The sequence below is a fragment of the Salvelinus alpinus genome, chromosome 28, assembly GCF_045679555.1.
Source record: "Salvelinus alpinus chromosome 28, SLU_Salpinus.1, whole genome shotgun sequence".
NCBI classification, from domain to species: domain Eukaryota; kingdom Metazoa; phylum Chordata; class Actinopteri; order Salmoniformes; family Salmonidae; genus Salvelinus; species Salvelinus alpinus.
This window is the reverse complement of record NC_092113.1, coordinates 16334753-16360309: the sequence shown is the minus strand read 5'-3', so window position 1 is coordinate 16360309 and position 25557 is coordinate 16334753. Positions and strand designations below refer to the sequence as shown.

The following is a 25557-nucleotide window of genomic DNA, read 5'->3' as shown; positions in this document are numbered from 1 at the left end:
TCGCATAAATATCAAGTCTCTTGTTTTTCATTAGAAACATAATTAAACTGAAAAGAGATGGCACTCTCCCAGTTCCTACCTGCACTTTAGCCCTAACCACCACTCATGCATGTTTGCCGCCATACTCAAAGGCAGGTTGCACTGTAACTGAAAGTGTGTGTGTGCGTGTGTGCGTGCGTCGCTGCAATCTCATAATTGATCATCTGCATTTAATAGAATTAAGGGGTTTTAAATGTTGATTAGTAACACACGGGTAAAAAACATGAAATCAATGTGCCACATACACTGAAGCTGCACAGTGGGATGAAATCGCCGCCAATGAATATAGCTAGTAGTAAAAACCTAAAAGTAAAGTACACATGGCCACAATACAAAATATTTTTCAAAGATTCCAATGAATATCAAAAATCTATCAAGTTTCCTTTCCTCTCCCATTCGTTCCCTGCCCCACAAACAAAAACCGAAGCAAAGTCCTGCATTAGGAAAATAATCATGTACTGCTGCTGCGTTCGAGCCTAGAGGATCTCCTTGTGAAGTCTGTTGTGTGGTGGTGTATTACAGGAAGGGGCCAGCAGGGGGCAGTCTGCTGGCCTGGGCTATGACTGGGGCACTGGAGGGCCACAGTCTGGATGAAAGGGACAGGCTCATCCCGATATCAGCCTGGAGGTGCTGCTGTGGCATAAGGAGGAAGAGGGTGAGAGGTCAGGGTGGGGGACAGGCCAGAGGTGGCATTGTGCTGGTTCAGTGTCCCTAAAATCTCAGGTGAGGAGGGGAGACAGAGAGAGAGAAAGGGGTCTTACAAGCAGTCATACGGGCAACCCATTCTCAGCCTCCTGAACAAAGTCACTGCAGTCACAGTGAGCATGGTTCAGTCTCCACCGGGATGACCGCCTCCTCAACAACTCCTTCTCCTCTTCATCACCTCTCTCCATGCTCTCCTCATCCTCTTCCTTCTCATGCAGAGTGAGCTGGCCCTCCTCCACAAACTGGTTGAGAAGAGGTGGGGCGCGGTTCCAGTCTGAGCTGCCCTCCTCAGCTGGAACTAGGGGAGAGGAAGAGGAGGAGGGAGAGGGAGAGGGAGAGTGGTGCGGCCCTCCATTCAGCCCCAGTGCCTCCCTCAGGACCTCGGCCCCAGCCTCTCTCAGCAGGAGAGCAGGGGTGGCCAGGGTGGTCAGGTAGATGGCTGAGGTTGATTGGTCTGTTGATGACACCAGGGCGTGGTCTCTTCCTCCTCTCCCCACCCCGGGAATCACGTTGCTGCGGCGCCCGTTCGGCTGGTGGTTGAAGTTGCTTAGCAACGTGAACATCCTGTCCACGGTCCCACCAAAGTTGTCCCAGTCCTCCAGGCTGACGTTGAAGTTGAGTTTGAGATCGTAGGCGTGCTCGTCAAGTCTGTACAAGGGTTCAAGTTCTGACCAGTCCATTCCCGTTCCCCCCACAGTGGGCGCTTCGGGCGGGGCCACTCTGGCCTCATGGACCCTATCCCTCCCAGCCTTCCCAAATCTGTCCTCTGATGAGACAAAAGCACACAGACAAAAACAGTGTCATCCACAGTAAACCTCTGGCACCTGTTATGTCTGTATCTCTTCCCGTCAGCACCACGTGAATGGGTTGATGCTGTGATATTCACATCAGGCAACTATAGAGATAAATCACGAAACACACAAGCCATATGTACAGCAGAGTATCAGAAAGAGACATTATAAGAGACCATATGAAACGTAATAAAAGAGAAAAGTCAACCAATAGACAGAGATGATAAGATGATGAAGGCAGATGTGTTGGGCGGTGGGGGTGGATGACGCCCTCTACTGGTGAGAAACAGTAGGACAGGGTGAGATGTGAGCAGAGCTGTGCAGGTCAGAACATCCATGCAGACAGATAGGAGAGTGAGAAAGACATGGTTATTAACTAGAACTAGCAGAGATCAGCATGCAAGCCTGGACGAATCCAGAGTTGAAAAAACTACAGAGAAGGAAGAGAGGAAAGAGAGGAAGAAAAGCTCAGTTAGAGGTGACTGGTGGCATCGTGAGGACCAGATGGGGTGTCCAAACTCACAGTGATTTGGAGGTGGGCTTCTTCACTTTTGGCCACTTTCTGCGTTGAAACTGCCTGATGCACAAGCGACAATAAGACAGACTGTTACCCAGCCCATTCAAGCAGAGGAAAATAAGCCCTCAACTCCTCTCCCAACCTCAGTCAGAAGCAGTGCAGAGACAGTCAAGCATACGTACAGTGTACCCCCAGGTTAGAAAAGTGCCCAGTCCCCCAAACCAGCTGTCATGCAAAGATGCAGAGGAAAGCAAGAGAAACTGCACACAACACCAAAAACACCCTCGCCCCACACATACAGTGCATTTGGAAATTATTCAGACCCCTTGACTTTTTCCACATTACAGCCTTATTCTAAAATGTATTAAATTGTTTCCCCCCAATCTACACACAATACCCCATAATGACAAAACAGGTTTTTTGAATTTTCTGCTACAAAAGAAAAAGGAAATATCACATTTACATAGGTATTCAGACCCTTTACTCAGTACTTTGTTGAAGCACCTTTGGTAGTGATTACAGCCTTGGGTATGAAGTGAAAATCTTGGCACACCTGTATTTGGGGAGTTTCTCCCATTGTTCTATGCAGATCCTCTCAAGCTCTGTCTGGTTGGATGGGGAGCTTCACTGCACAGCTATTTTCAGGTCTCTCCAGAAAGGTTCAATTGGGTTCAAGTCAGGGCTCTGGCTGGGCCACACAAGGACATTCAGAGAGCCTTGTCGCGAAGCAACTCCTGCGTTGTCGTGGCTGTGTGCTTAGGGTCGTTGTCCTGTTGGAATGGGAACCTTCGCCCCAGTTTGAGATCCTGAGTGCCCTGGAGCTGGTTTTCATCAAGGATCTCTCTGTACTTTGATCAGTTCATCTTTCCCTCGATCCTGACTAGTCTACCAGTTGCTGCTGCTGAAAAACATCCCCACAGCATGATGCTGCCACCACCATGCTTCACCGTAGGAACGGTGCCAGGTTTCCTCCAGACGTGACGCTTGGCATTCAGGCCAAAGACTTCCATCTTGGTTTCATCAGACCAGAGAATCTTGTTTCTCATGGTCTGAGAGTCCTTTAGGTTCCTTTTGGCAAACTCCAAGCAGGCTGTCATGTGCCTTTTACTGAGGAGTGGCTTCAGTCTGGCCACTCTACCATAAAGACCTGATTGGTGGAGTGCTGCAGAGATGGTTGCCCCTCTGGAAGGTTCTCCCATATCCACAGAGGAACTCCAGAGCTCTGTCAGAGTGACCATCAGGTTCTTGGTCACCTCCCTGACCAAGGCCCTTCTCCCACGATTACTCAGTTGGGCCGGCGGCCAGCTCTAGGAAGAGTCTTGGTGGTTCCAAACTTCTTCCATTTAAGAATGATGGCCACTGTGTTTTTAGGACCTTCAATGCTGCAAAAAATGTTTGGTACCCTTCCCCAGATCTGTGCCTCGACACAATCCTGTATCTGAGCTCTACGGACAATTCCTTCAACCTCATGGCTTGGTTTTTGCTCTGACCTGCACTGTCAACTGTGGGACCTTATATAGACAGGTGTGTGCATTTCCAAATCATGTCCAATGAATTGAATTTACCACAGGTGGACTCCAATCAAGTTGTGGAAACATCTCAAGGATGATTAATGGAAACAGGATGCACCTGAGCTCAATTTCGAGTCTCATATCAAAGGGTCTGAATACTTATGTAAATAAGGTATTTCTGTTTTTTATTTTGAATAAATTTGCAAAAAAAATCTAAATGCCGGTTTTTGCTTTGTCATTATGGGGTATTGAGTGTAGATTTTTTATTTATTTAATCCATTTTAGCATAAGGCTGTAACGTAACAAAAAGTTAAAAAAGGGAATGGTCTGAATATTTTCCAACTGCACTGTATGTATTCTCTAAGTGTTGTGTATTTTGTATTGTATTTTGTATTGTATTCTAGACCAAGTATGTGTGCTATCTTTAAGGAATATTTCTATAAATATTATATAGTACTAATATCTAATAAATCGTTAAGTGCCGAGTGGTGTTCAAGTCAATGAGTAAAGATACCTGTATTCATCAAAGCTGCTTCGCTCTTTACCTCCTGAAGAAAAGACAATGCAGTGGTTAGAAAACATATGAACACATTCCTATCAATGAAGGCACAGAGACCTCGTTAAGAGAGGCTTTTAAATGCTTTAGAAAGAGCAGTCGTTTTAAAGACAAAATGTTATCTGAAATTCAAATAAATACAAGTAGAAAAAGGTTTTCAACTGAATTGACCTTAATTAAAAGGAACAAAACACAGGGAGAGGTTGTAACTGTTTAAAATGCAGGTAAAGAACTGATACATGAGAAGTAATGCAAGAACAGAAATCAAGGCATGACTTGGGTCTGCTGGTGAGGATGATGGTGATGAGGATGCCAAACAGATCATTCGTCTGTAGTCACAACCCACAACAACCTGGCATAGTGTGTGTGTGTGTGTGTGTGTGTGTGTGTGTGTGTGTGTGTGTGTGTGTGTGTGTGTGTGTGTGTGTGTGTGTGTGAGGAACTCACCCAGCTCCAGGTTGCGGGTACGGGGGTTACACTGCTTGTGGCCCTTGCAGCTGCGGAGCTCCATGAGTTGAACGTGGAGCTGGTTTAGGACGGTTCGGTCCAGCGTGTTCACAGCATTCATCAGCTACACGGAGAGAGAGAGAGAGAGAGAGAGAGAGTAAGTCCGGGTGGGTGAGAGACAGTGTCCGGATGAGAGAGAGAGAGAGTCCAGGTGGGTGAGAGAGAGAGAGAGTCCAGGTGGGTGAGAGAGAGAGAGAGTGTCTGGGTGAGAGAGAGAGAGAGTCCAGGTGGGTGAGAGAGAGAGAGAGAGAGTGTCTGGGTGAGAGAGAGAGAGAGTCCAGGTGGGTGAGAGAGAGAGAGAGTGTCTGGGTGAGAGAGAGAGAGTCCGGGTGGGTGAGAGACAGTGTCCGGATGAGAGAGAGAGAGTCCAGGTGGGTGAGAGAGAGAGTCTGGGTGAGAGAGAGAGAGTGTCTGGGTGAGAGAGAGAGAGAGTCCAGGTGGGTGAGAGAGAGAGAGAGTCCAGGTGGGTGAGAGAGAGAGAGTCCAGGTGGGTGAGAGAGAGAGAGAGTCTGGGTGAGAGAGAGCGAGTGTCTGGGTGAGAGAGAGAGAGAGTCCAGGTGGGTGAGAGAGAGAGAGTCCAGGTGGGTGAGAGAGAGAGAGTCCAGGTGGGTGAGAGAGAGAGAGTCCAGGTGGGTGAGAGAGAGAGAGAGCCCAGGTGGGTGAGAGAGATGAATAGTACTGGTATTCATACTGGCCGTACTGGTCTAACGTCTCTAATATAATAGCTGATTTTCATTTTGCTATCTTGAAACAGGGCAGCAGGCTACCCGCTGGGCGCAGACGTCAATTCAATGTCTATTCAACCACTTTGCCCCCAGTAGTGAATGTTAGAAGGCATCTTTACAGAGGAGTGCTTGCGGTGAGGATTGAGTACTAACTTGGTAGGGATCCGTGTTGAGGTCAAAGTACTCCAGGAAGCCAGTAGCAAACTCGCAGAAGAGGAAGTTGTGTGTCTCGTTGATGGTCCTCAGACACCAGTAGGTGTTGTTGTTGGCACTGGTGCAGGCACAGAACGGACCCACTGCAGACAGAGAATAGTCAGTAATGCTAGTGTAGTATGTGTGTTTGTGTGTGTGTGTGTGTGTGTGTGTGTGTGTGTGTGTGTGTGTGTGTGTGTGTAGTCTCTTACTTGTCCAGAAGGGGGCGGTCTGCCAGTGCTGGTTGTCGTGGGTGAAGCAGGTGAGACCAGGCATGCTACAGGTGTCGTTGTTCCTCAGACGTTTCAGCAGCTTCCGCATCTTCTTCCTCCTCTTCTGCTCTTTCAGTAACCACGCCTTCTTATCCTGACCCTTCCTGATGACGTCACACACACATAGAAATACACACATCACACAATGACACATTCAAATACACACTGTAGATATGCAATCACTACACAGGCAGAAGCACACAAACAGCATATGTCCCTTTCTTATACACGAACCCACCCCCTTACCTGAATGGGTGAATGCTGCCTCCTTTGTGCCTGAGCTTACTCTTGTACTTAGACTTGTAGCTGAAACACAGACAGATATTTACATAATCAGTCTTTATGAGCATGTAGTAAACCTCTTCAAGTCTGGTAGACAGCCGTTATCTTCACTGTAAGTGCATCTAATGCTGGCATTTAGTATGTGGAAGGATATTGGTAATTAAACAATGGATTCCTAAGAGGTTGTTTGGTCCTTACATGTAGTGGTTGCAGTCACACTCCTCTGGGCGGGCTTTCTTCAGGTGACCCCTAACCTCTCTTAGGTTCTTGATCTTTGTTTGCAGGGTCTCAATCTAACAGAGATGCAGGGCATTAGATCTAGGAATATCACAACAACGAGGGCTTCTGTAGCTCCGTTGGTAGAGCATGGCGCTTGCAATGCCAGGAGTTGGATTCCCGGGACCACCGGTATGTAAAATGTATGCAGGCATAACTGTACATCGTTTGGAATAAAGGGTCTGCTGAATGGCATATGCACTGAGTGTAAAAAACATTAGGTACACCTGCTCCTTCTATGACTGACTGACCAGGTGAAAGCTATGATCCCTTATTGATGTCACCTGTTAAATCCATTTCAATCAGTGTAGATGAAGGGGAGGAGACTGGTTAAAGAAGGATTTGTAAGACAATTGAGACATGGATTGTGTATGTGTGCCATTCAGAGGGTGAATGGGCAAGACAAAAGATTTAAGTGCCTTTGAACGGGGCCAGGTGCTCCGGTTTGTCTCAAGAACTGCAACACTGCTGGGTTTTTCCACACTCAACGGTTTCCTGTGTGTATCAAGAATGGTCCACCACCCAAAGGACATCCAGCCAATTTGAAACAACTGTGGGAAGCATTGGAGTCAACATGGGCCAGCATCCCTGTGGAGCTCTTTCGATACCTTATATAGAGTTCATGCCTCGACGAATTGAGGTTGTTCTCAGGGAAAAAGGGGATGCCAATCAATATTAGGAAGATTAGGAAGGTGTTCCTAATGTTTTGTACCCTCAGTGGATTACAACACAGAGTGGCATTCAACACAGGAACTGAATCTGAGTATGTGTGTGTCAATAGCAGGCTATATTCAACTAATTAATAATTACACAATCATTGATGCTGTCCATAATTGTCATCGATTTCATTGTCAGTTATTGATTGTCATGACACGATCACTGTGACCACTGAAGATAATCAACTGCATTAAGGAATAAAACATCAGTTATGTGAGTGGCTGAGAAGACGCACCTCGTGATCAATGTGGAGTTTGTGGTCCTTCCAGGCCTGCAGGGACTTATAGATCCCTGTATCACACTTCACTGTGTCATTGGCCAGAATAGAGCACCTGAGGACAGGATACACACTGAGCATTTAGCCTAATCAATAACTAACACAACAACACACTCAACATGCAGTACTAATACACGACAAACAAACCCACCCATCCACATTGAACATCCACATACTCCCTGACCTGTGTGTGACTTTGATTCCAGAAGATACATTAGCTAGACTGTTGCTGCTATTCCTGGGGGTGACGGTGACAGTGACCCCCATGCCACTGAAGTCGTCCTCAGTGTCGTCGCGTGGGGTCCTGGCCCCAGCCTGGCTGAGGTTCCTGGGGGCCGGTACAGGCTGGTAGCCATCCACCAAGTCTACAGCATACAGGTCCCCTCCTATCTCCATCTCCACAGAGCGGGAGTAACGGTTACGGGCGTAGCTCTTGATGGCTTTCATCTCTGTCAGGAGGAGGGCAGGGTGAGATAGTGGAGGGATTGCTACAGTCAGTATATAAACCCTATCAGGCCCTATGATACTCATTAAAGGTGAAATATGTAGAAATCGCTCCGCCATTTACTGGTTGACAAAATTCTATCATGTTCACCTAATTTCAGTTTATGTGACAAAACAAGCAATGTATAGTGTAGAGTAGAGGTATTCAAATCTTACCCTACAAGGTCCGGAGCCTGCTGGCTTTCTGTTCTACCTTATAATTAATTGTACACACCTGGTGTCCCCTGATTAGAGGGGGGAAATGAAACAGCAGTGGAACTGGCTTTGAGGTCCAGATTTTTATTTGAGGGGTGTAGAGAATCATTGAACTATATACACTACCGTTCAAAAGTTTGGGGTCACTTAGAAATGTCCTTGTTTTTAAAAGAAAAGCACATTTTTTGTCCATTAAAATAACATCAAATTGATCAGAAATACAGTGTAGACATTGTTAAATGTTGTAAATGCCTATTGTAGCTGGAAACGGCAGATTTTTATGGAATATCTACATAGTTGTACAGAGGCCCATTATCAGCAACCATCACTCTTGTGTTCCAATGGCATGTTGTGTTAGCTAATCCAAGTTTATCATTATAAAAGGCTAATTGATCATTAGAAAACCCTTTTGCAATTATGTTAGCACAGCTGAAAACTGTTGTTCTGATTAAAGAAGCAATGAAACTGGCCTTCTTTAGACTAGTTGAGTGTCTGGAGCATCAGTATTTGTGAGTTAGATTTACAGGCTCAAAATGGGCAGAAACAAAGAACTTTCTTCTGAAACTCGTCAGTCTATTCTTGTTCTGAGAAATGAAGGCGAGAAACTCCCATGAAACTGAAGATCTCGTACAATGCTGTGTACTACTTCCTTCACAGAACAGCGCAAACTGGCCCTAACCAGAATAGAAAGAGAAGTGGGAGACCCCGGTGCACAACTGAGCAAGAGGAAAAGTACATTGGAGTGTCTAATTTGAGAAACAGAAGCCTCACAAATCCTCAACTGGCAGCTTCATTAAATAGTACCCTCAAAACACCAGTCTCAGCATCAACAGTGAAGAGGCGACTCCGGGATGCTGGCCTTCTAGGCAGAGTTCCTCTGTCCAGTGTCTGTGTTCTTTTGTCCATTATTTTTATTGGCCAGTCTGAGATATGGCTTTTTCTTTGCATCTCTGCCTAGAAGGACAGCATCCCGGAGTCGCCTCTTCACTGTTGACGTTGAGACTGGTGTTTTGCTGGTACTATTTAATGAAGCTGCCAGTTGAGGACAGTTGAGGACCTGTTTCTCACACTAGACACTCTAATGTACTTGTCCTCTTGCTCAGTTGTGCACCGGGGCCTCCCACTCTTTCTATTCTGGTTAGAGCCAGTTTGCGCTGTTCCGTGAAGGGAGTAGTACACAGCGCTGTACGAGATCTTCAGTTTCTTGGCAATTTCTCGCATGGAATAGCCTTCATTTCTCAGAACAAGAATAGACTGATGAGTTTCAGAAGAAATATCTTTGTTTCTGGCCATTTTGAGCCTGTAATCGAACCCACAAATGTTGATGCTCCAGATACTCAACTAGTCTAAAGAAGGCTAGTTTTCTTGCTTCTTTAATCAGAACAACAGTTTTCAGCTGTGCTAACATAATTGCAAAAGGGTTTTCTAATGATCAATTAGCCTTTTAAAATGATAAACTTGGACTAGCTAACACAACGTGCAATTGGAACACAGGAGTGATGGTTGCTGATAATGGGCCTCTGTACGCCTATGTAGATTTTCCATTAAAAATCTGCAGTTTCCAGCTACAATAGTCATTTACAACATTAACAATGTCTACACTGTATTTCTGATCAATTTGATGTTATTTTAATGGACAAAAAATGTGCTTTTCTTTTAAAAACATGGACATTTTTAAGTGACCCCAAACTTTTGAACAGTAGTGTATGTATATATATATATATATATTAATAACTAAACACGCATTGTATTTTTAGCTGTTTGAAGCTGGTGTGCAAACAGAAAGTAAAAAGATGCAAGAGCTAAACTTAACCACAGAAATCATAGAAATAGGGAACATAGAACAGACCTACCACTTATCAGACTTGCTTTCAAGTAGAATGACAGATTACATTTTTATGTGAATTTGGCCGGGTCGCCCACAAAGTTACACAACCTTTCAATAATGACTGTGGGTGAAGGTATTATTGTCTCCACAAGGTGACGCCCACATTCCACATCAGTGACAAGAAGTGAGACTGCGTTCATGCAAGGTTGAGTGAGTGAGGAACATTTTGTAAAGCAGAATTTTGTGTGTGTGACAAGAGTGTTTGTGTATGAGTGCGAGAGAAACACATTCTTTCCACTCCACTTACTCTTCTTGGAGAGCAGCTTCTTCTTCTTCAAGGTGCTGAGTCTGAAGCTGGGATACTGGTCACAGTTACAGCCATCGTGCTCTGTGTTGCGCTCCGCCTTGCGCTGGGGGTAGTACTTGGACTTGATGTTGGCAGGGCCATCCTTCCGGGCTGCCGACATGCTGGTCATGCCCTTGCACTTATACAGCCTCAGCTTCCCTGTGGCATCCTCCAAACACTGCCACTTCTGCAGGGAGACAGAGGAGAGGGGGACAGAAGATAACACTGAGAGAAACCTATAGTGTATCTTTACACACACACCGTGCTTCTCGAGGTGAAATTACTTGCAGGTGGAAACAAGCGACGCTAAGTAGCCTCAAATGAACGTCCATTCCCCCGTCTGTGATGTTGTTTCAACTGCAATTAACAGGTAATGATGACAAACCATGGCACGGCAGAGAGGAGAGGACCTGTATTTGACAAGATGCTTGTCTCTTCCCCTTCTCATCTCTGCTCCCACACCATCCCCTTCTGTCATAATGAACAGGCAGCTACAGTACAGTAGTGTACACAGACAGAGTACCAAGCAGGGCCACTGCAGCTCCGTCTCAATCTAATTATGATACAGAGTCTGTTGACACTTTCTCTGTCAGTGGTTACTTGTGAAATTACAGAGAGAGCTTTCTAATTAACATAATTGATGTCAGATGGGAAAAAGGATTAGACGTGTCAAAGAGGAAATCCAACAGGATCCAAGAGAGAATAAGAGAGCCGCTGACAGTGAGAAATGACTTTCTACTCCAGAAGAGACAGGAACAAAAAGAAGTGAGAGTGGGGGAGATTGATAGGTTGGATACAGAAACCCCTCGGGAACTACTGTTCAATGGTCAACGTTGTTAAGATAGATTTAAGAGCTTGAAATTGCAGGTGTTTGATCTGACAGCTAAAGAACTGTCACACACACTCCCCCACTGTCTGTCATTAGCGAGGTGGGGGGGAGTGTGTGTTCATGTGTGTGTGTCCTGGGGGGCATCGCTATGGCAATAGACCTGACTCAAAGCCTAATCACCCAAAACACAGCTCTTCAGTTTCAAAGCTTGGTCCTCCTGTCTGTCTGTCATTGGGGACAGAGAGTGATAAAAGCACCTGTCTATCCTGTCTACACCCACTGAGAAACCAACCTGCAGGGTATATTCTCCGCTCCTTCCCTATACCTCTCCAAAAGAACAAAACCCAGCAGCTCACTATCTCTCTACACCAGCAGGTGATCAAGAGGATACAGAGCCATTTTAAGTAGAATCTCAGACATACCAATTAACTGATACTAATGGAGGTGAAATGCCAAGAAGAGATGGATGATTGGAAGTGACTTGCAGTGCATTCGTAAAGTATTCAGACCCCTTGACTTTGTCCAAATGTTGTTACATGACAGCTTTATTCTAAAATGGATAAAAAATACTTTTTAAATCCCTCATCAATCTTTCTCCTATTCTTCTCTGCAGATCCTCTCAAGCTCTGTCAGGTTGGATGGGGAGCATCGCTGTACAGCTATTTTCAGTTCTCTCCAGAGATGTTCAAATCGGGTTCAAGTCTGGGTTCTGGCTGGGTCACTCAAGGACATTCAGAGACTTGTTCCGAAGCTACTCCTGGCTGTGTGCTTAATGTTGTTGTCTTGTTGGAAGGTGAACCTTTGCCCCAGTCTGAGGTCCTGAGCGCTCTGGAGCAGGTTTTCATCAAGGATCTCTCTGTACTTTGCGCCGTTCATCTTTCCCTCGATCCTGACTAGACTTCCAGTCCCTGCCGCTAAAAAACATCCCCACAGCATGATGCTGCCACCACCATGCTTCACCGTAGGGATGGTGCCAGGTTTCTTCCAGATGTGACGCTTGGCATTCAGGCCAAATAGTTCAATATTGGTTTCATCAGACCAGAGAATCTTGTTTCTCATGTATAGAGAGTCCTTTAGGTGCTTTTTGGCAAACTCCAAGCGGGCTGTCATATGACTTTTACTGAACAGTGGCTTCCGTCTGGCCACTCTACCATAAAGGCCTGATTGGTGGTGCTGCAGAGATGGTTGTCCTTCTGGAAGGTTCTCCTATCTCCACAGAGGAACTCTGTAGCTCTATCAGAGTGACTATCGGGTTCTTGGTCACCTCCCTGACCAAGGCCCTTTTCCCCCAATTGCTCAGATTGGCCGGGCGGCCAGCTCTCGGAAGAGTCTTGATGGCTCTAAATTTCTTCCATTTAAGAATGATGGAGGCCACTGTGTTCTTGGGGACCTTCAATGCTGCAGAAATGTTTTGTTACCCTTCCCCAGATCTGTGCCTTGACACAAACCTGTCTCGGAGCTCTGAGGACAATTCCTTCAACCTCATGGCTTGGTTTTTGCTCTGACATGCACTGTCAACTGTGGGACCTTATATAGACAGGTGTGTGCCTTTCCAAATCATGTCCAATCAATTGAATTTACCACTGGTGGACTCCAATCAAGTTGTAGAAACATCTCAAGGATGATCAATGGAAACAGGATGCACCTGAGCTCAATTTCGAGTCTCATAGCAATGGGTCTGAATACTTATGTAAATAAGGTATTTTTGTTTTTATCTTTAATACATTTGCAAACATTTCTAAAAAACTGTTTTCACTTTGTCATTATGGGGTATTGAGTGTAGATTGATGAGGATTTTTAAAATATTTAATCAATTTTAGAATAAGGCTGTAACGTAACAAAATATGGAAAAAGTCAAGGGGTATGAATACTTTCCGAATGCTCTGTGTCAACTGTCAAGAGTCTTCATATGTCTTAAGTGTCTTCAGTCTAGAGTGTTATGCTTGTGCATCCGTGAGTCTGAGTGTGTGTGTTACTGGGAATTTGACTGTTAATTCAAGTGTGACCATATAATGTGTGTGTGTGCTTGCTGCCTACCTGTCCCAGCTGTTGGCAGGGTGTCTGGTACTCTGCTCTCTGACACAAGTCCTTGACCCGCTGGTACTTAGGCAGGAAGTTCTCCTCCTGGGCCACATCCTTCCCTGGAGGCGCATCACGTATGTGGAGCAGCTTCCTGTGAAAACACACACCCACAGTTATGGAACTATACTGAACAAAAATATAAACGCAACATGTAAAGTGTTGGTCCCATGTTTCATGAGCTGAAATATAAAAGACAGCAGAAATTCCATACGCACAAAAAGCATATTTCTCTCAAATGTTGTGCACAAATTTGTTTACATCCCTGTTGCCAAGATAATCCATCCACCTGACAGGTGTGGCATTTCAAGAAGTTGATTAAACAGCATTTCATTACACAGGTGCACCTTGTGCTGGGGACAATGAAAGGCCACAAAATGTACAGTTTTGTTACAAAACAAAATGCCACAGATGTCTTTTGAGGGAGCGTGTAATTGGCTTGCTGACTGCATGAATGTCCACCAGAGCTGTTGCCAGATAATTTAATGTTCATTTCTAATGTTCATTTCATTTCTAATGTTCATTACATTTTAATGTTCATTTCATCACAGTCCATGTCAGAGCAAAAACAAAGTCATGAGGTCAAAGGAAGTGTCCGTAGAGCTCCGAGACAGGATTGTGTCGAGGCACAGATCTGGGGAAGGGTACCAAAACATGTATGCAGCATTGAAGGTCCCCAAGAACACAGTGGCCTCCATCCTTCTTCAATGGATTACGTTTGGAACCACCAAGACTCTTCCTAGAGCTGGCCGCCCGGCCAAACAAGCAATTGGGTTAGAAGGGCATTGGTCAGGGAGGTGACCAAGAACCCGGGGGTCACTGACAGAGCTCCAGAGTTACTCTGTGGAGATGGGAGAACCTTCCAGAAGGTCAACCATCTCTGCAGCATTCCACCAATCAGGCCTTTATGGTAGAGGGGCCAGACTGAAGCCACTCCTCAGTAAAAGGTACGACAACCCTCTTAGAGTTTTCCAAAAGGCACCTAAAGACTCCTAATGCCAAGCGTCACGTTTGGAGGAAACCTGGCATCATCCCTATGGTGAAGCATGGGGGTGGCAGCATCATGCTGCGGGGATGTTTTTCAGAGGCAGGGACTGGGAGACCAGTCAGGATCGAGGGAAAGATGAACTGAGCAAAGTACAGAGATCCTTGATGAAAACCTGCTACAGCGCGCTCAGGACCTCAGACTGGGGCGAAGGTTCCCCTTCCAACTGGAGAACGACCCTAAGCACACAGCTAAGACAGCGCAGGAGTGGCTTTGGGACAAGTCTCTGAATGTCCTTGAGTGACCCAGCCAGAGCCCAGACTTGAATCCGATCTAACATCTTGGAGAGACCTGTAAATAGCTGTGCAGCGACACTCCCCATCTAACCTGACAGAGCTTGAGAGGATCTGCATAGAACAATGGGAGAAACTCCTCATATACAGGTGTGCCAAGCTTGCAGCATCATACGCAAGAAGACTCGAGGCTGTAATCGCTGCCAAAGGTGCTTCAACAAAGTACTGAGTAAAAGGTCTGAATACTTATGTAAATGTGATATTTTCTGTTTATTTTATTTTATACATTTGCAAACATTTCCAAAAACCTGTTTTTGCTTTGTCATTATGGGGTATTGTGTGTATATGAGGAAAACATATATATTTAATACATTTTAGAATGGCTGAAATGTAAAAAGTCAAGGGGTCTGAATACTTTCCAAATGCACTGTACGTGTGGGGCGAGGGTGTTTTTTGATGTTGTGTGCAGTTTCTCTTGCTTTCCTCTGCATCTTTGCATGACAGCTGGTTTGGGGGACTGGGCACTTTTCTAATCTGGGGGTACACTGTATGTATGCTTGACTGTCTCTGCACTGCTTCTGACTGAGGTTGGGAGAGGAGTTGAGGGCTTATTTTCCTCTGCTTGAATGGGCTGGGTAACAGTCTGTCTTATTGAGCTTGTGCATCAGGCAGTTTCAATGCAGAAAGTGGCCAAAAGTGAAGAAGCCCATGAGGGAAAAAAACAATTGAATCCATTTCAGAATAAGGCTGTAACGTAACAAAATGTGGAAAAAGTCAAAGGTTCTGAATACTTTCTGAATGCACTGTACGTCCAACCAGCCTCACAACCGCAGACCAAGTGTAACCACGCCAGCCAGGACCTCCACATCCAGCTTCTTCACCTGCGGGATCGTCTGAGACCAGCCACCCGGACAGCTGATGAAACTGTGGGTTTGCACAACCGAAGAATTTCTGCACAAACTATTTAGAAACCGTCTCAGGGAAGCTCATCTGCGTGCTCGCCATCCTCACCAGTGTCTTGACCTGACCGCAGTTCAGCATCATAAACAACTTCAGTGGGCAACCTTCAGGCATGCTGGAGAAGTGTGCTCTTCACGGATTAATCCCGGTTTCAGTGTGTATGGCATAGTGTGGGCGAGCAGATTGCTGATGTCAACGGTGTGAACAGAGTGCCTATGGTGGCGGTGGGATTATGGTATGGGCAGGCATAAGGTACGGACAACGAAACACAAATACATTTTATTGATGGCAATTTGAATGCACAGAGATACCATGACGAGATCCTGAGGCCCGTTGTCGTGCCATTCATCCGCCGCCATTACCTAATATTTCAGCATGATAATGCACGGCCCCATGTCGCAAGGATCTGTACACAATTCCTGGAAGCTGAACATGTTGCAGTTCTTCCATGGCCTGTATATATCCAGCAACTTCTCACAGCCATTGAAGAGGACTGGGACAACATTCCACAGGCCACAATCAACAGCCTGATCAACTCCATGTGAAGGAGATGTGTCGCGCTGCATGAGGCAAATGGTGGTCACACCAGACACTGACTGGTTTTCTGACCCAAGCCCCTACTTTTTTTTTAAGGTATCTGTAACCAACAGATGCATATCTGTATTCCCAGTGAAATCCATAGATTAAGACCTAATGAATTTATTTCAATTGACTGATTTCCTTATATGAACTGGAACTCAGTTAAATCTGTGAAATTGTTGTATGTTGCATTTATATATTTTTCAGTGTATATTCACTAGGTTGTTACAGGATGGTCCTAGATGCTAATTAGTCATAACAATATTCTGTAAACCACAGCTTTGCCTGATTTGGTTTGATATCAAGTATCAGTAGGGTAATATTAAAGGCAAGGAACTCATGAAATAATGAGGCATTGAGACTTTCCTACTCCGTACCCTATTACACACTCAGATGGATGTAACCAGATGACTTCATTGGTACACAGAGACATTAAAAATAAACTGCAGTATGGTTATTTAAAACAGTGACATTATTACTCGTGACTCACCCTCTCTCAACCAGGAATGAGTCTCTCCACACCTTCCCCTTCTTGTTCACCTGGAACCTGAGAATCATGAGAGAAAAGGACAAATCAGTCAGGCATCTCCTTCATTGACCAGGTTCTACATTCAGAACGCAATGTAACGCTGGAGGAAATTAGAATTCCTTCACTCTGTAGAGCAGAAGCCTCCAGTGATTACAAAATGCAACAGGTTGGAGGGGAGATCAAAACCAGCCCTGGGTCAAATTATCTCAAATGAAAATCTATTGATACCACACTTCAGGTGTTCTTTTGGAAAAGGATGGGGGGGAAAAGAAAGTGATCGAATGTAGAAGAAAAGAAAAGAAAGTGTGTGGAATAAATTGGTCTCTTGTCCGGGTGCTCTGACCTTCTCCTGGCCGGGTGTTCAGATATGAGTTATCGATCCATTGGCCCCCGCACTGCTCCCTCCCTCTCCCTCCCTCGCCCTTTCTTTCTCCATCTCTCCTTCTCCCTTGCCCTTTCTTTCTCCATCTCTCTTCTTTCATTGCCTTTTCTCTCGGTCTCCATCTCTTTCTCATCTCTGTGAGGGGTATTGGCATCACAGCCAACAGTAGTGACCAGGCAGACACCCAGCACAGGTCTGCTTTCCTCCATCCCACCCAGTCTCTTGTCCTCCTCTCCTCCAAACACCCATCCCCACATCAGGCCAGCCAGCTAGCCTCCCAGCCTCCTCTGCCTGCCAGACAATTTCACAGGCTGGCGAGTCCATCTCTCCCTGATTGCAGCTGTAGAGCTGCAAGAGAGAATAGAGAATCCCTCAACACACACGCGCACACACACACACGCACACACACACACACACACACACACACACACACACACACACACACACACACACACACACACACACACACACACACACACACACACACACACACACACACACACACACACACACACACACACACACACACACACACACACACACACACACACACACACACACACACACACACACACACACACACACACACACACACAATCATCCGCTGGTGAAAGACCTTCCTTCACTCAATGGCGTTGGCAGGGAAGCTCCTGTAGTTATTACCACAGGTCCCCGTTGACACATCTTGGAAGAATGGAGAAGGATTATTTCATATTTTCTTAGATTTTTTTTCATTAACGAAAGCAATATCCAAGCTGGGCAGGAGGAAAAGGTGTCGCTGGGATGTGGATGTAATCTCAACGGATGCCATGGTAACCTGGCAGGCCGAGCCAGGTCCAATGATTGGTGCGGTGCCACAGTTTTGAGGAAAACTCATTGGTCAAACCCAGGTGTTAGATTTGGCTCTTTTGCAGTGATTTTACCAGAGTACAGCAGGAACCCTGAGAGAACTCAGACCAGTCAGTGGCCTGTGCCAATGTACAGCTACTTCTATCAGTGATCTATGGCCTGCCAACATACAGAATACACATATTATATGAGCGTGCCATAAAATATCCATGGGCAGGATGTTTCCCTACCCTTTTGGCTCCATATCCCACCTGTTGACTGGTCTCTCTATGTCCAGCAGCTTGAGGATGGACTTGCCGTCCATGTCAGGAGGGACGTCCATGCCAGCGATGTCCAGGATAGTGGGTGCCAGGTCAATGTTCAGCACCATGTGAGGGTTGCTATGGAGAAGCAGGGAGAGATAAGGTCGTTACCAGGCATCGTCAGATGGTATCTGGTCAGTTAAAGTCAGCTGATAAGAGAGCGGGGAAAGGGGTCTGTGTGGAGAGAGAGACAGAGAGAGAGAGCGAGAGACAGAGAGAGAGAGAGGAGGCAGGGGAAGATGACAGATCATAACCTTGTGAAGCTGACAAATAACTGCTCCAGAGATCTAGGCAGGAGGGAATATGACCCTCAGGACAGAGATCTAGGCAGGAGGGAATATGACCCTCAGGACAGAGATCTAGGCAGGAGGGAATATGACCCTCAGGACAGAGAGAGGAAAAGGAAGCGGTGAGGGGTGGTATTTAACCCTTAAGGCGCCAAACCCGAACGAGTGTGCTTGCATACTCCCTTAAAAGACAGCTTGGAAAGGGAAAAAAAGCGGCAATAGTGTTTGTCCATTTTGAGACACTGTATTCCTCAAAATAGTCAGAATTAATCTAAGAATACTCAAGAAATCTGTCATTAATTTTGCAGTTTTTTCAGAGGAGATCTTAGTCAAGCAATTTTACATCTAACTAAGATGTTTGGTGCAGTATTTCTCAATAAAAAAATGTGCATGAAAAAGAGTTGTCTCTCGTTGAATGACAACAAGGACTTCATTGAAGAATCCCTACTGTTGACCAATCACTGACGAAGGGGAGTAGACTTCAGCTACTGACTTCGGCTTGCCTCTAGAAAAATTGACCTGTGCCCGAGCAGCAGAAAAACACAGTTACAGAAGTCCAAAACGAACAAAAACATCACAAAATGTTTCGGCTGGGTAGCATGCGGACGCCTTTAGGCTCTCTCCCCCCTCCCTAAATCCTCCCCCCACTCCATCCACTTTTTCACTAACTGAGAAATCCCATGATCTCCTCGTGAAACGGCTTTTTCTGTCGTAATCTGCTTTTCCAGGGAACAGAGTGCAGAGACACCCTGCCAGTGGTAAACAACACTAATACCCAAAACCTTGTGTCGGACTAGGGGTAGGAGAGAAAATGAGAGGAGAGAAGGGGAGAGGAAGGAGAGCCAGAGGATTGGGGAGAGGTGGGTCCAGGTTGAAGCTGGGGTGGGGTGATGAGACTGGCTGTGCATTGCTGAGAGGTGATGACATAGAGCAGGACCACAGAGGGACATGGATGATGGTCTGCGTGACCTGTCCCCTGGCTCTGCAGGACTTAACACAGAGTGTTGATGTTAAACCGACTATCTAAATCAGAGGTGTCGAATCCGTTTGATTAAAAAAATATACTTTAAAATGACTAAAACCAAATGTAAACTGTGTAGAAATGATAATGAACCTACGTTGATAGTTCCTTGACCGTGTCCAGCTCACTAATAATCACCAATAATCACTAAAAATAAAAACAATGGATAGAGGACTATTTTTGGCTAATTTTGACAGCAAGAAAATATAACCAATTTTGAGTACGGCCATCCGGACCTCGTTGAAGACTAAATGCGTCCCCCGTGGCAAAATGAGTTTGACACCCCTGATCTAAATCATTCAAGCTGGATCAGGACTGGGTCTGGAGAAACAAATGAGATCTGTCTCAGTCTGTCTGTCTCTGTCGGTCCGTTCGTCTCTGTCGGTCTGTCTCAGTCTGTCTGTCGGTCCGTTCGTCTCTGTCGGTCTGTCTCAGTCTGTCTGTCGGTCGGTATGTCTCTGTCGGTCTGTCTCAGTCTGTCTGTCTCAGTCTGTCTGTCTCAGTCTGTCTGTCTCTGTCTGTCTGTCGGTCGGTATGTCTCTGTCGGTCTTCTCTGTTGGTCTGTTTGTCAGTCTGTTTGTCTCTGTCGGTCTGTCTGTCTCTGTCGGTCAGTCTGTTTGTCTCTTTCGGTCTGTCTGTCTCTGTCGGTCTGTCTGTCTCTGTCGGTCTGTCTGTCTCTATTGGTCGGTCTGTCTATATAGGTTGGTCTGTCTGTCTCTATCGGTCTGTCAGTCTGTCTCTGTCTGTCTGTCTGTCTGTCTGTCTGTCTGTCTGTCTGTCTGTCTGTCTGTCTGTCTGTCTGTCTGTCTGTGTCAGTCGGTCGTCTCTGTCTCTGTCGGTCTGTCTGTCTCTATCAGTCTGTCTGTCTCTATTGGTCTGTCTGTCTGTCCCTGCCGGTCTGTCTGTCTGTCTGTCTGTCTGTCTGTCTCTGTCTGTCTCTGTCGGTCGGTCTCTGTCGGCCTGTCTTTGTCAGTTTGTCTTTGTCAGTTTGTCTTTGTCAGTTTGTCTTTGTCAGACTGTCTCTGTCTGTCTGTCCCTGCCGGTCTGTCTGTCTGTCTGTCTGTCTGTGTCTGTCTGTCTCTGTCGGTTTGTCGGTCTCTGTCGGTCGGTCTCTGTCGGTCTGTCTTTGTCAGTTTGTCTTTGTCAGTCTGTCTCTGTCGGTCTGTCTCTGTCGGTCTGTCTGTCTGTCTCTTTCGGTCTGTCTGTCTTTATCGGTCTGTCTGTCTGTCTGTGTGTCTGTCTGTCTGTGTCGGTCAGTCATCTCTGTCTCTGTCGGTCTGTATCGGTCGATCTGTCTCTATCGATCTGTCTGTCTCTATCGGTCTGTCTGTCGGTCTGTCTGTCCCTGTCGGTCTGTCTGTCTCTGTCGGTCGGTCTGTCTCTGTCAGTCTGTCTGTCTGCTTTTCTGTCTGTCTGTCTGTCTGACTGTCTGTCTGTCTGTCTCTATCGGTCTTTCTGTCTCTATCGGTCTTTCTGTCTCTATTGGTCTGTCTGTCGGTCTGTCTGTTTCTAATGGTCTGTCTGTCTCTATCAGTATGTCTGTCTGTCTCTATTGGTCGGTCTGTCTGTCTATATAGGTTGGTCTGTCTGTCTCTTTCGGTCTGTCAGTCTGTCAGTCTGTCTGTCTGTCTGTCTGTCTGTCTGTCTGTCTGTCTGTCTGTCTGTCTGTCTGTCTGTCTGTCTGTCATCTCTGTCTGTCTGTCTGTCTCTATCGATCTGTCTGTCTGTCTGTCTGTCTGTCTGTCTGTCTGTCTGTCTGTCTGTCTGTCTGTCTGTCTGTCTGTCTGTCTGTCTGTCTGTGTCTGTCTGTCTGTCTCTGTCGGTCTGTCTGTCTCTGTCGGTCGGTTGGTCTGTCTGTCTGTCTGTCCCTGTCGGTCTGTCGTTCTCTGTTGGTCTGTCTGTCTGTCTATGTTGGTCTGTCTGTCTGTCTCTGTCAGTCAGTCAGTCTGTCTGTCAGTCTCTGTCGGTCAGTCTCTGTCGGTCAGTCTCTGTTGGTCAGTCTCTGTCGGTCCGTCTCTCTCTGTCTGTCTGTCTGTCTCTGTCTGTCTGTCTCTGTCAGTGTGTGTGTGTGTGTGTGTGTGTGTGTGTGTGTGTGTGTGTGTGTGTGTGTGTGTGTGTGTGTGTGTGTGTGTGTGTCTCTGTCAGTCAGTCAGTCAGTCAGTCTGTCTGTGTGTCTGTGTGTGTGTGTGTGTGTGTGTGTGTGTGTGTGTGTGTGTGTGTGTGTGTGTGTCTCTATCGGTCTTTCTGTCTCTATCGGTCTTTCTGTCTCTATCGGTCTGTCTGTCGGTCTGTCTGTTTCTAATGGTCTGTCTGTCTCTATCAGTATGTCTGTGTGTGTCTGTGGGTGTGTGTGTGTGTCGGTCTGTCTGTCTCTATTGGTCGGTCTGTCTGTCTATATAGGTTGGTCTGTCTGTCTCTATCGGTCTGTCAATCTGTCTCTGTGTGTGTGTGTGTGTGTCAGTGTGTGTCTGTCTGTGTGTGTGTGTGTGTGTGTGTGTGTGTGTGTGTGTGTGTGTGTGTGTGTGTGTGTGTGTGTGTGTGTGTGTGTGTGTGTGTCATCGCTTTCTCTGTCGGTCTGTCTGTCTCTATCGATCTGTCTGTCTCTATTAGTCTGTGTGTGTGTGTGTGTGTGTGTGTGTGTGTGTGTGTGTGTGTGTGTGTGTGTGTGTGTGTGTGTGTGTGTGTGTGTGTGTGTGTGTGTGTGTGTCTCTGTCGGTCTGTCTGTCTCTGTCGGTCGGTTGGTCTGTATGTCTGTCTGTGTCTGTCTGTCTCTGTCGGTTTGTCGGTCTCTGTCGGTCGGTCTCTGTCGGTCTGTCTTTGTCAGTTTGTCTTTGTCAGTCTGTCTCTGTTGGTCTGTCTCTGTCGGTCTGTCTGTCTGTCTCTTTCGGTCTGTCTGTCTTTATCGGTCTGTCTGTCTGTCTGTGTGTCTGTCTGTCTGTGTCGGTCAGTCATCTCTGTCTCTGTCGGTCTGTATCGGTCGATCTGTCTCTATCGATCTGTCTGTCTCTATCGGTCTGTCTGTCGGTCTGTCTGTCCCTGTCGGTCTGTCTGTCTCTGTCGGTCGGTCTGTCTCTGTCAGTCTGTCTGTCTGCTTTTCTGTCTGTCTGTCTGTCTGACTGTCTGTCTGTCTGTCTCTATCGGTCTTTCTGTCTCTATCGGTCTTTCTGTCTCTATTGGTCTGTCTGTCGGTCTGTCTGTTTCTAATGGTCTGTCTGTCTCTATCAGTATGTCTGTCTGTCTCTATTGGTCGGTCTGTCTGTCTATATAGGTTGGTCTGTCTGTCTCTTTCGGTCTGTCAGTCTGTCAGTCTGTGTGTGTGTGTGTGTGTGTGTGTGTGTGTGTGTGTGTGTGTCATCTCTGTGTGTGTGTGTGTGTCTATCGATCTGTGTGTGTGTGTGTGTGTGTGTGTGTGTGTGTGTGTGTCTGTGTGTGTGTGTGTGTGTGTGTGTGTGTGTGTGTGTGTGTGTGTGTGTGTCTGTCTGTCTCTGTCGGTCTGTCTGTCTCTGTCGGTCGGTTGGTCTGTCTGTCTGTCTGTCCCTGTCGGTCTGTCGTTCTCTGTTGGTCTGTCTGTCTGTCTATGTTGGTCTGTCTGTCTGTCTCTGTCAGTCAGTCAGTCTGTCTGTCAGTCTCTGTCGGTCAGTCTCTGTCGGTCAGTCTCTGTTGGTCAGTCTCTGTCGGTCCGTCTCTCTCTGTCTGTCTGTCTGTCTCTGTCTGTCTGTCTCTGTCAGTCTGTCTGTCTGTCTGTCTGTCTGTCTGTCTGTCTGTCTGTCTGTCTGTCTGTCTGTCTGTCTGTCTGTCTGTCTGTCTGTCTCTGTCAGTCAGTCAGTCAGTCAGTCTGTCTGTCTGTCTGTCTGTCTGTCTGTCTGTCTGTCTGTCTGTCTGTCTGTCTGTCTGTCTGTCTGTCTGTCTGTCTGTCTGTCTCTATCGGTCTTTCTGTCTCTATCGGTCTTTCTGTCTCTATCGGTCTGTCTGTCGGTCTGTCTGTTTCTAATGGTCTGTCTGTCTCTATCAGTATGTCTGTCTGTCTCTGTGGGTCTGTGTGTCTGTCGGTCTGTCTGTCTCTATTGGTCGGTCTGTCTGTCTATATAGGTTGGTCTGTCTGTCTCTATCGGTCTGTCAATCTGTCTCTGTCTGTCTGTCTGTCTGTCAGTCTGTCTCTGTCTGTCTGTCTGTCTGTCTGTCTGTCTGTCTGTCTGTCTGTCTGTCTGTCTGTCTGTCTGTCTGTCTGTCTGTCTGTCTGTCTGTCATCGCTTTCTCTGTTTGTCTGTCTGTCTCTATCGATCTGTCTGTCTCTATTAGTCTGTCTGTCTGTCTGTCTGTCTGTCTGTCTGTCTGTCTGTCTGTCTGTCTGTCTGTCTGTCTGTCTGTCTGTCTGTCTGTCTGTCTGTCTGTCTCTGTCGGTCTGTCTGTCTCTGTCGGTCGGTTGGTCTGTATGTCTGTCTGTCCCTGTCGGTCTGTCTGTCTTTCTCTGTCTGTCTGTCTTTCTCTGTCGGTCTGTCGGTCTCTATTGGTCGGTCTGTCTATATAGGTTGGTCTGTCTGTCTCTATCGGTCTGTCAGTCTGTCTCTGTCTGTCTGTCAGTCTGTCTCTGTCTGTCTGTCTGTCTGTCTGTCTGTCTGTCTGTCTGTCTGTCTGTCTGTCTGTCTGTCTCTGTCGGTCGGTCTCTGTCGGCCTGTCTTTGTCAGTTTGTCTTTGTCAGTTTGTCTTTGTCAGTTTGTCTTTGTCAGACTGTCTCTGTCTGTCTGTCCCTGCCGGTCTGTCTGTCTGTCTGTCTGTCTGTGTCTGTCTGTCTCTGTCGGTTTGTCGGTCTCTGTCGGTCGGTCTCTGTCGGTCTGTCTTTGTCAGTTTGTCTTTGTCAGTCTGTCTCTGTCGGTCTGTCTCTGTCGGTCTGTCTGTCTGTCTGTCTCTTTCGGTCTGTCTGTCTTCATCGGTCTGTCTGTCTGTCTGTGTGTCTGTCTGTCTGTGTCGGTCAGTCATCTCTGTCTCTGTCGGTCTGTATCGGTCGATCTGTCTCTATCGATCTGTCTGTCTCTATCGGTCTGTCTGTCGGTCTGTCTGTCCCTGTCGGTCTGTCTGTCTGTCTGTCTGTCTGTGTCAGTCGGTCGTCTCTGTCTCTGTCGGTCTGTCTGTCTCTATCAGTCTGTCTGTCTCTATTGGTCTGTCTGTCTGTCCCTGCCGGTCTGTCTGTCTGTCTGTCTGTCTGTCTGTCTGTCTCTGTCTGTCTCTGTCGGTCGGTCTCTGTCGGCCTGTCTTTGTCAGTTTGTCTTTGTCAGTTTGTCTTTGTCAGTTTGTCTTTGTCAGACTGTCTCTGTCTGTCTGTCCCTGCCGGTCTGTCTGTCTGTCTGTATGTCTGTCTGTGTCTGTCTGTCTCTGTCGGTTTGTCGGTCTCTGTCGGTCGGTCTCTGTCGGTCTGTCTTTGTCAGTTTGTCTTTGTCAGTCTGTCTCTGTCGGTCCGTCTCTGTCGGTCTGTCTGTCTGTCTCTTTCGGTCTGTCTGTCTTTATCGGTCTGTCTGTCTGTCTGTGTGTCTGTCTGTCTGTGTCGGTCAGTCATCTCTGTCTCTGTCGGTCTGTATCGGTCGATCTGTCTCTATCGATCTGTCTGTCTCTATCGGTCTGTCTGTCGGTCTGTCTGTCCCTGTCGGTCTGTCTGTCTCTGTCGGTCGGTCTGTCTCTGTCAGTCTGTCTGTCTGCTTTTCTGTCTGTGTGTCTGTCTGACTGTCTGTCTGTCTGTCTCTATCGGTCTTTCTGTCTCTATCGGTCTTTCTGTCTCTATTGGTCTGTCTGTCGGTCTGTCTGTTTCTAATGGTCTGTCTGTCTCTATCAGTATGTCTGTCTGTCTCTATTGGTCGGTCTGTCTGTCTATATAGGTTGGTCTGTCTGTCTCTTTCGGTCTGTCAGTCTGTCAGTCTGTGTGTGTGTGTGTGTGTGTGTGTGTGTGTGTGTGTGTGTGTGTGTGTGTGTGTCTGTCATCTGTGTGTGTGTGTGTGTGTCTATCGATCTGTCTGTGTGTGTGTGTGTGTGTGTGTGTGTGTGTGTGTGTGTGTGTGTGTCTCTGTCGGTCTGTCTGTCTCTGTCGGTCGGTTGGTCTGTCTGTCTGTCTGTCCCTGTCGGTCTGTCGTTCTCTGTTGGTCTGTCTGTCTGTCTATGTTGGTCTGTCTGTCTGTCTCTGTCAGTCAGTCAGTCTGTCTGTCAGTCTCTGTCGGTCAGTCTCTGTCGGTCAGT

At 46.7% G+C, this 25557-nt stretch overlaps 1 protein-coding gene across 8 annotated transcripts in view; it reads right to left on the bottom strand.

The window, feature by feature from the left end:
* Nucleotides 1-1338: 1338 nt before the first annotated feature.
* The window catches only part of LOC139557289 (extracellular sulfatase Sulf-2-like), a 242572-nt gene continuing 218353 nt past the window's right edge, over nt 1339-25557 (bottom strand). For 5 of the 8 annotated variants that reach the window (XM_071371891.1, XM_071371892.1, XM_071371895.1 and 2 more), the window contains 14 exons: nt 17956-18105; nt 16456-16512; nt 13107-13242; nt 10202-10427; nt 7552-7816; nt 7326-7422; nt 6296-6390; nt 6062-6121; nt 5756-5919; nt 5505-5647; nt 4567-4690; nt 4078-4111; nt 2059-2112; nt 1339-1510 (listed from right to left, as the gene is read on the bottom strand). In XM_071371891.1, the coding sequence (XP_071227992.1) occupies nt 1480-1510; nt 2059-2112; nt 4078-4111; nt 4567-4690; nt 5505-5647; nt 5756-5919; nt 6062-6121; nt 6296-6390; nt 7326-7422; nt 7552-7816; nt 10202-10427; nt 13107-13242; nt 16456-16512; nt 17956-18105 (1636 nt within the window). In that variant the 3' untranslated portion in view covers nt 1339-1479. The remainder of the gene's footprint in view (nt 1511-2058; nt 2113-4077; nt 4112-4566; nt 4691-5504; nt 5648-5755; nt 5920-6061; nt 6122-6295; nt 6391-7325; nt 7423-7551; nt 7817-10201; nt 10428-13106; nt 13243-16455; nt 16513-17955; nt 18106-25557) is intronic. The other 3 variants (XM_071371896.1, XM_071371897.1, XM_071371898.1) reach the window with 3 other exon arrangements.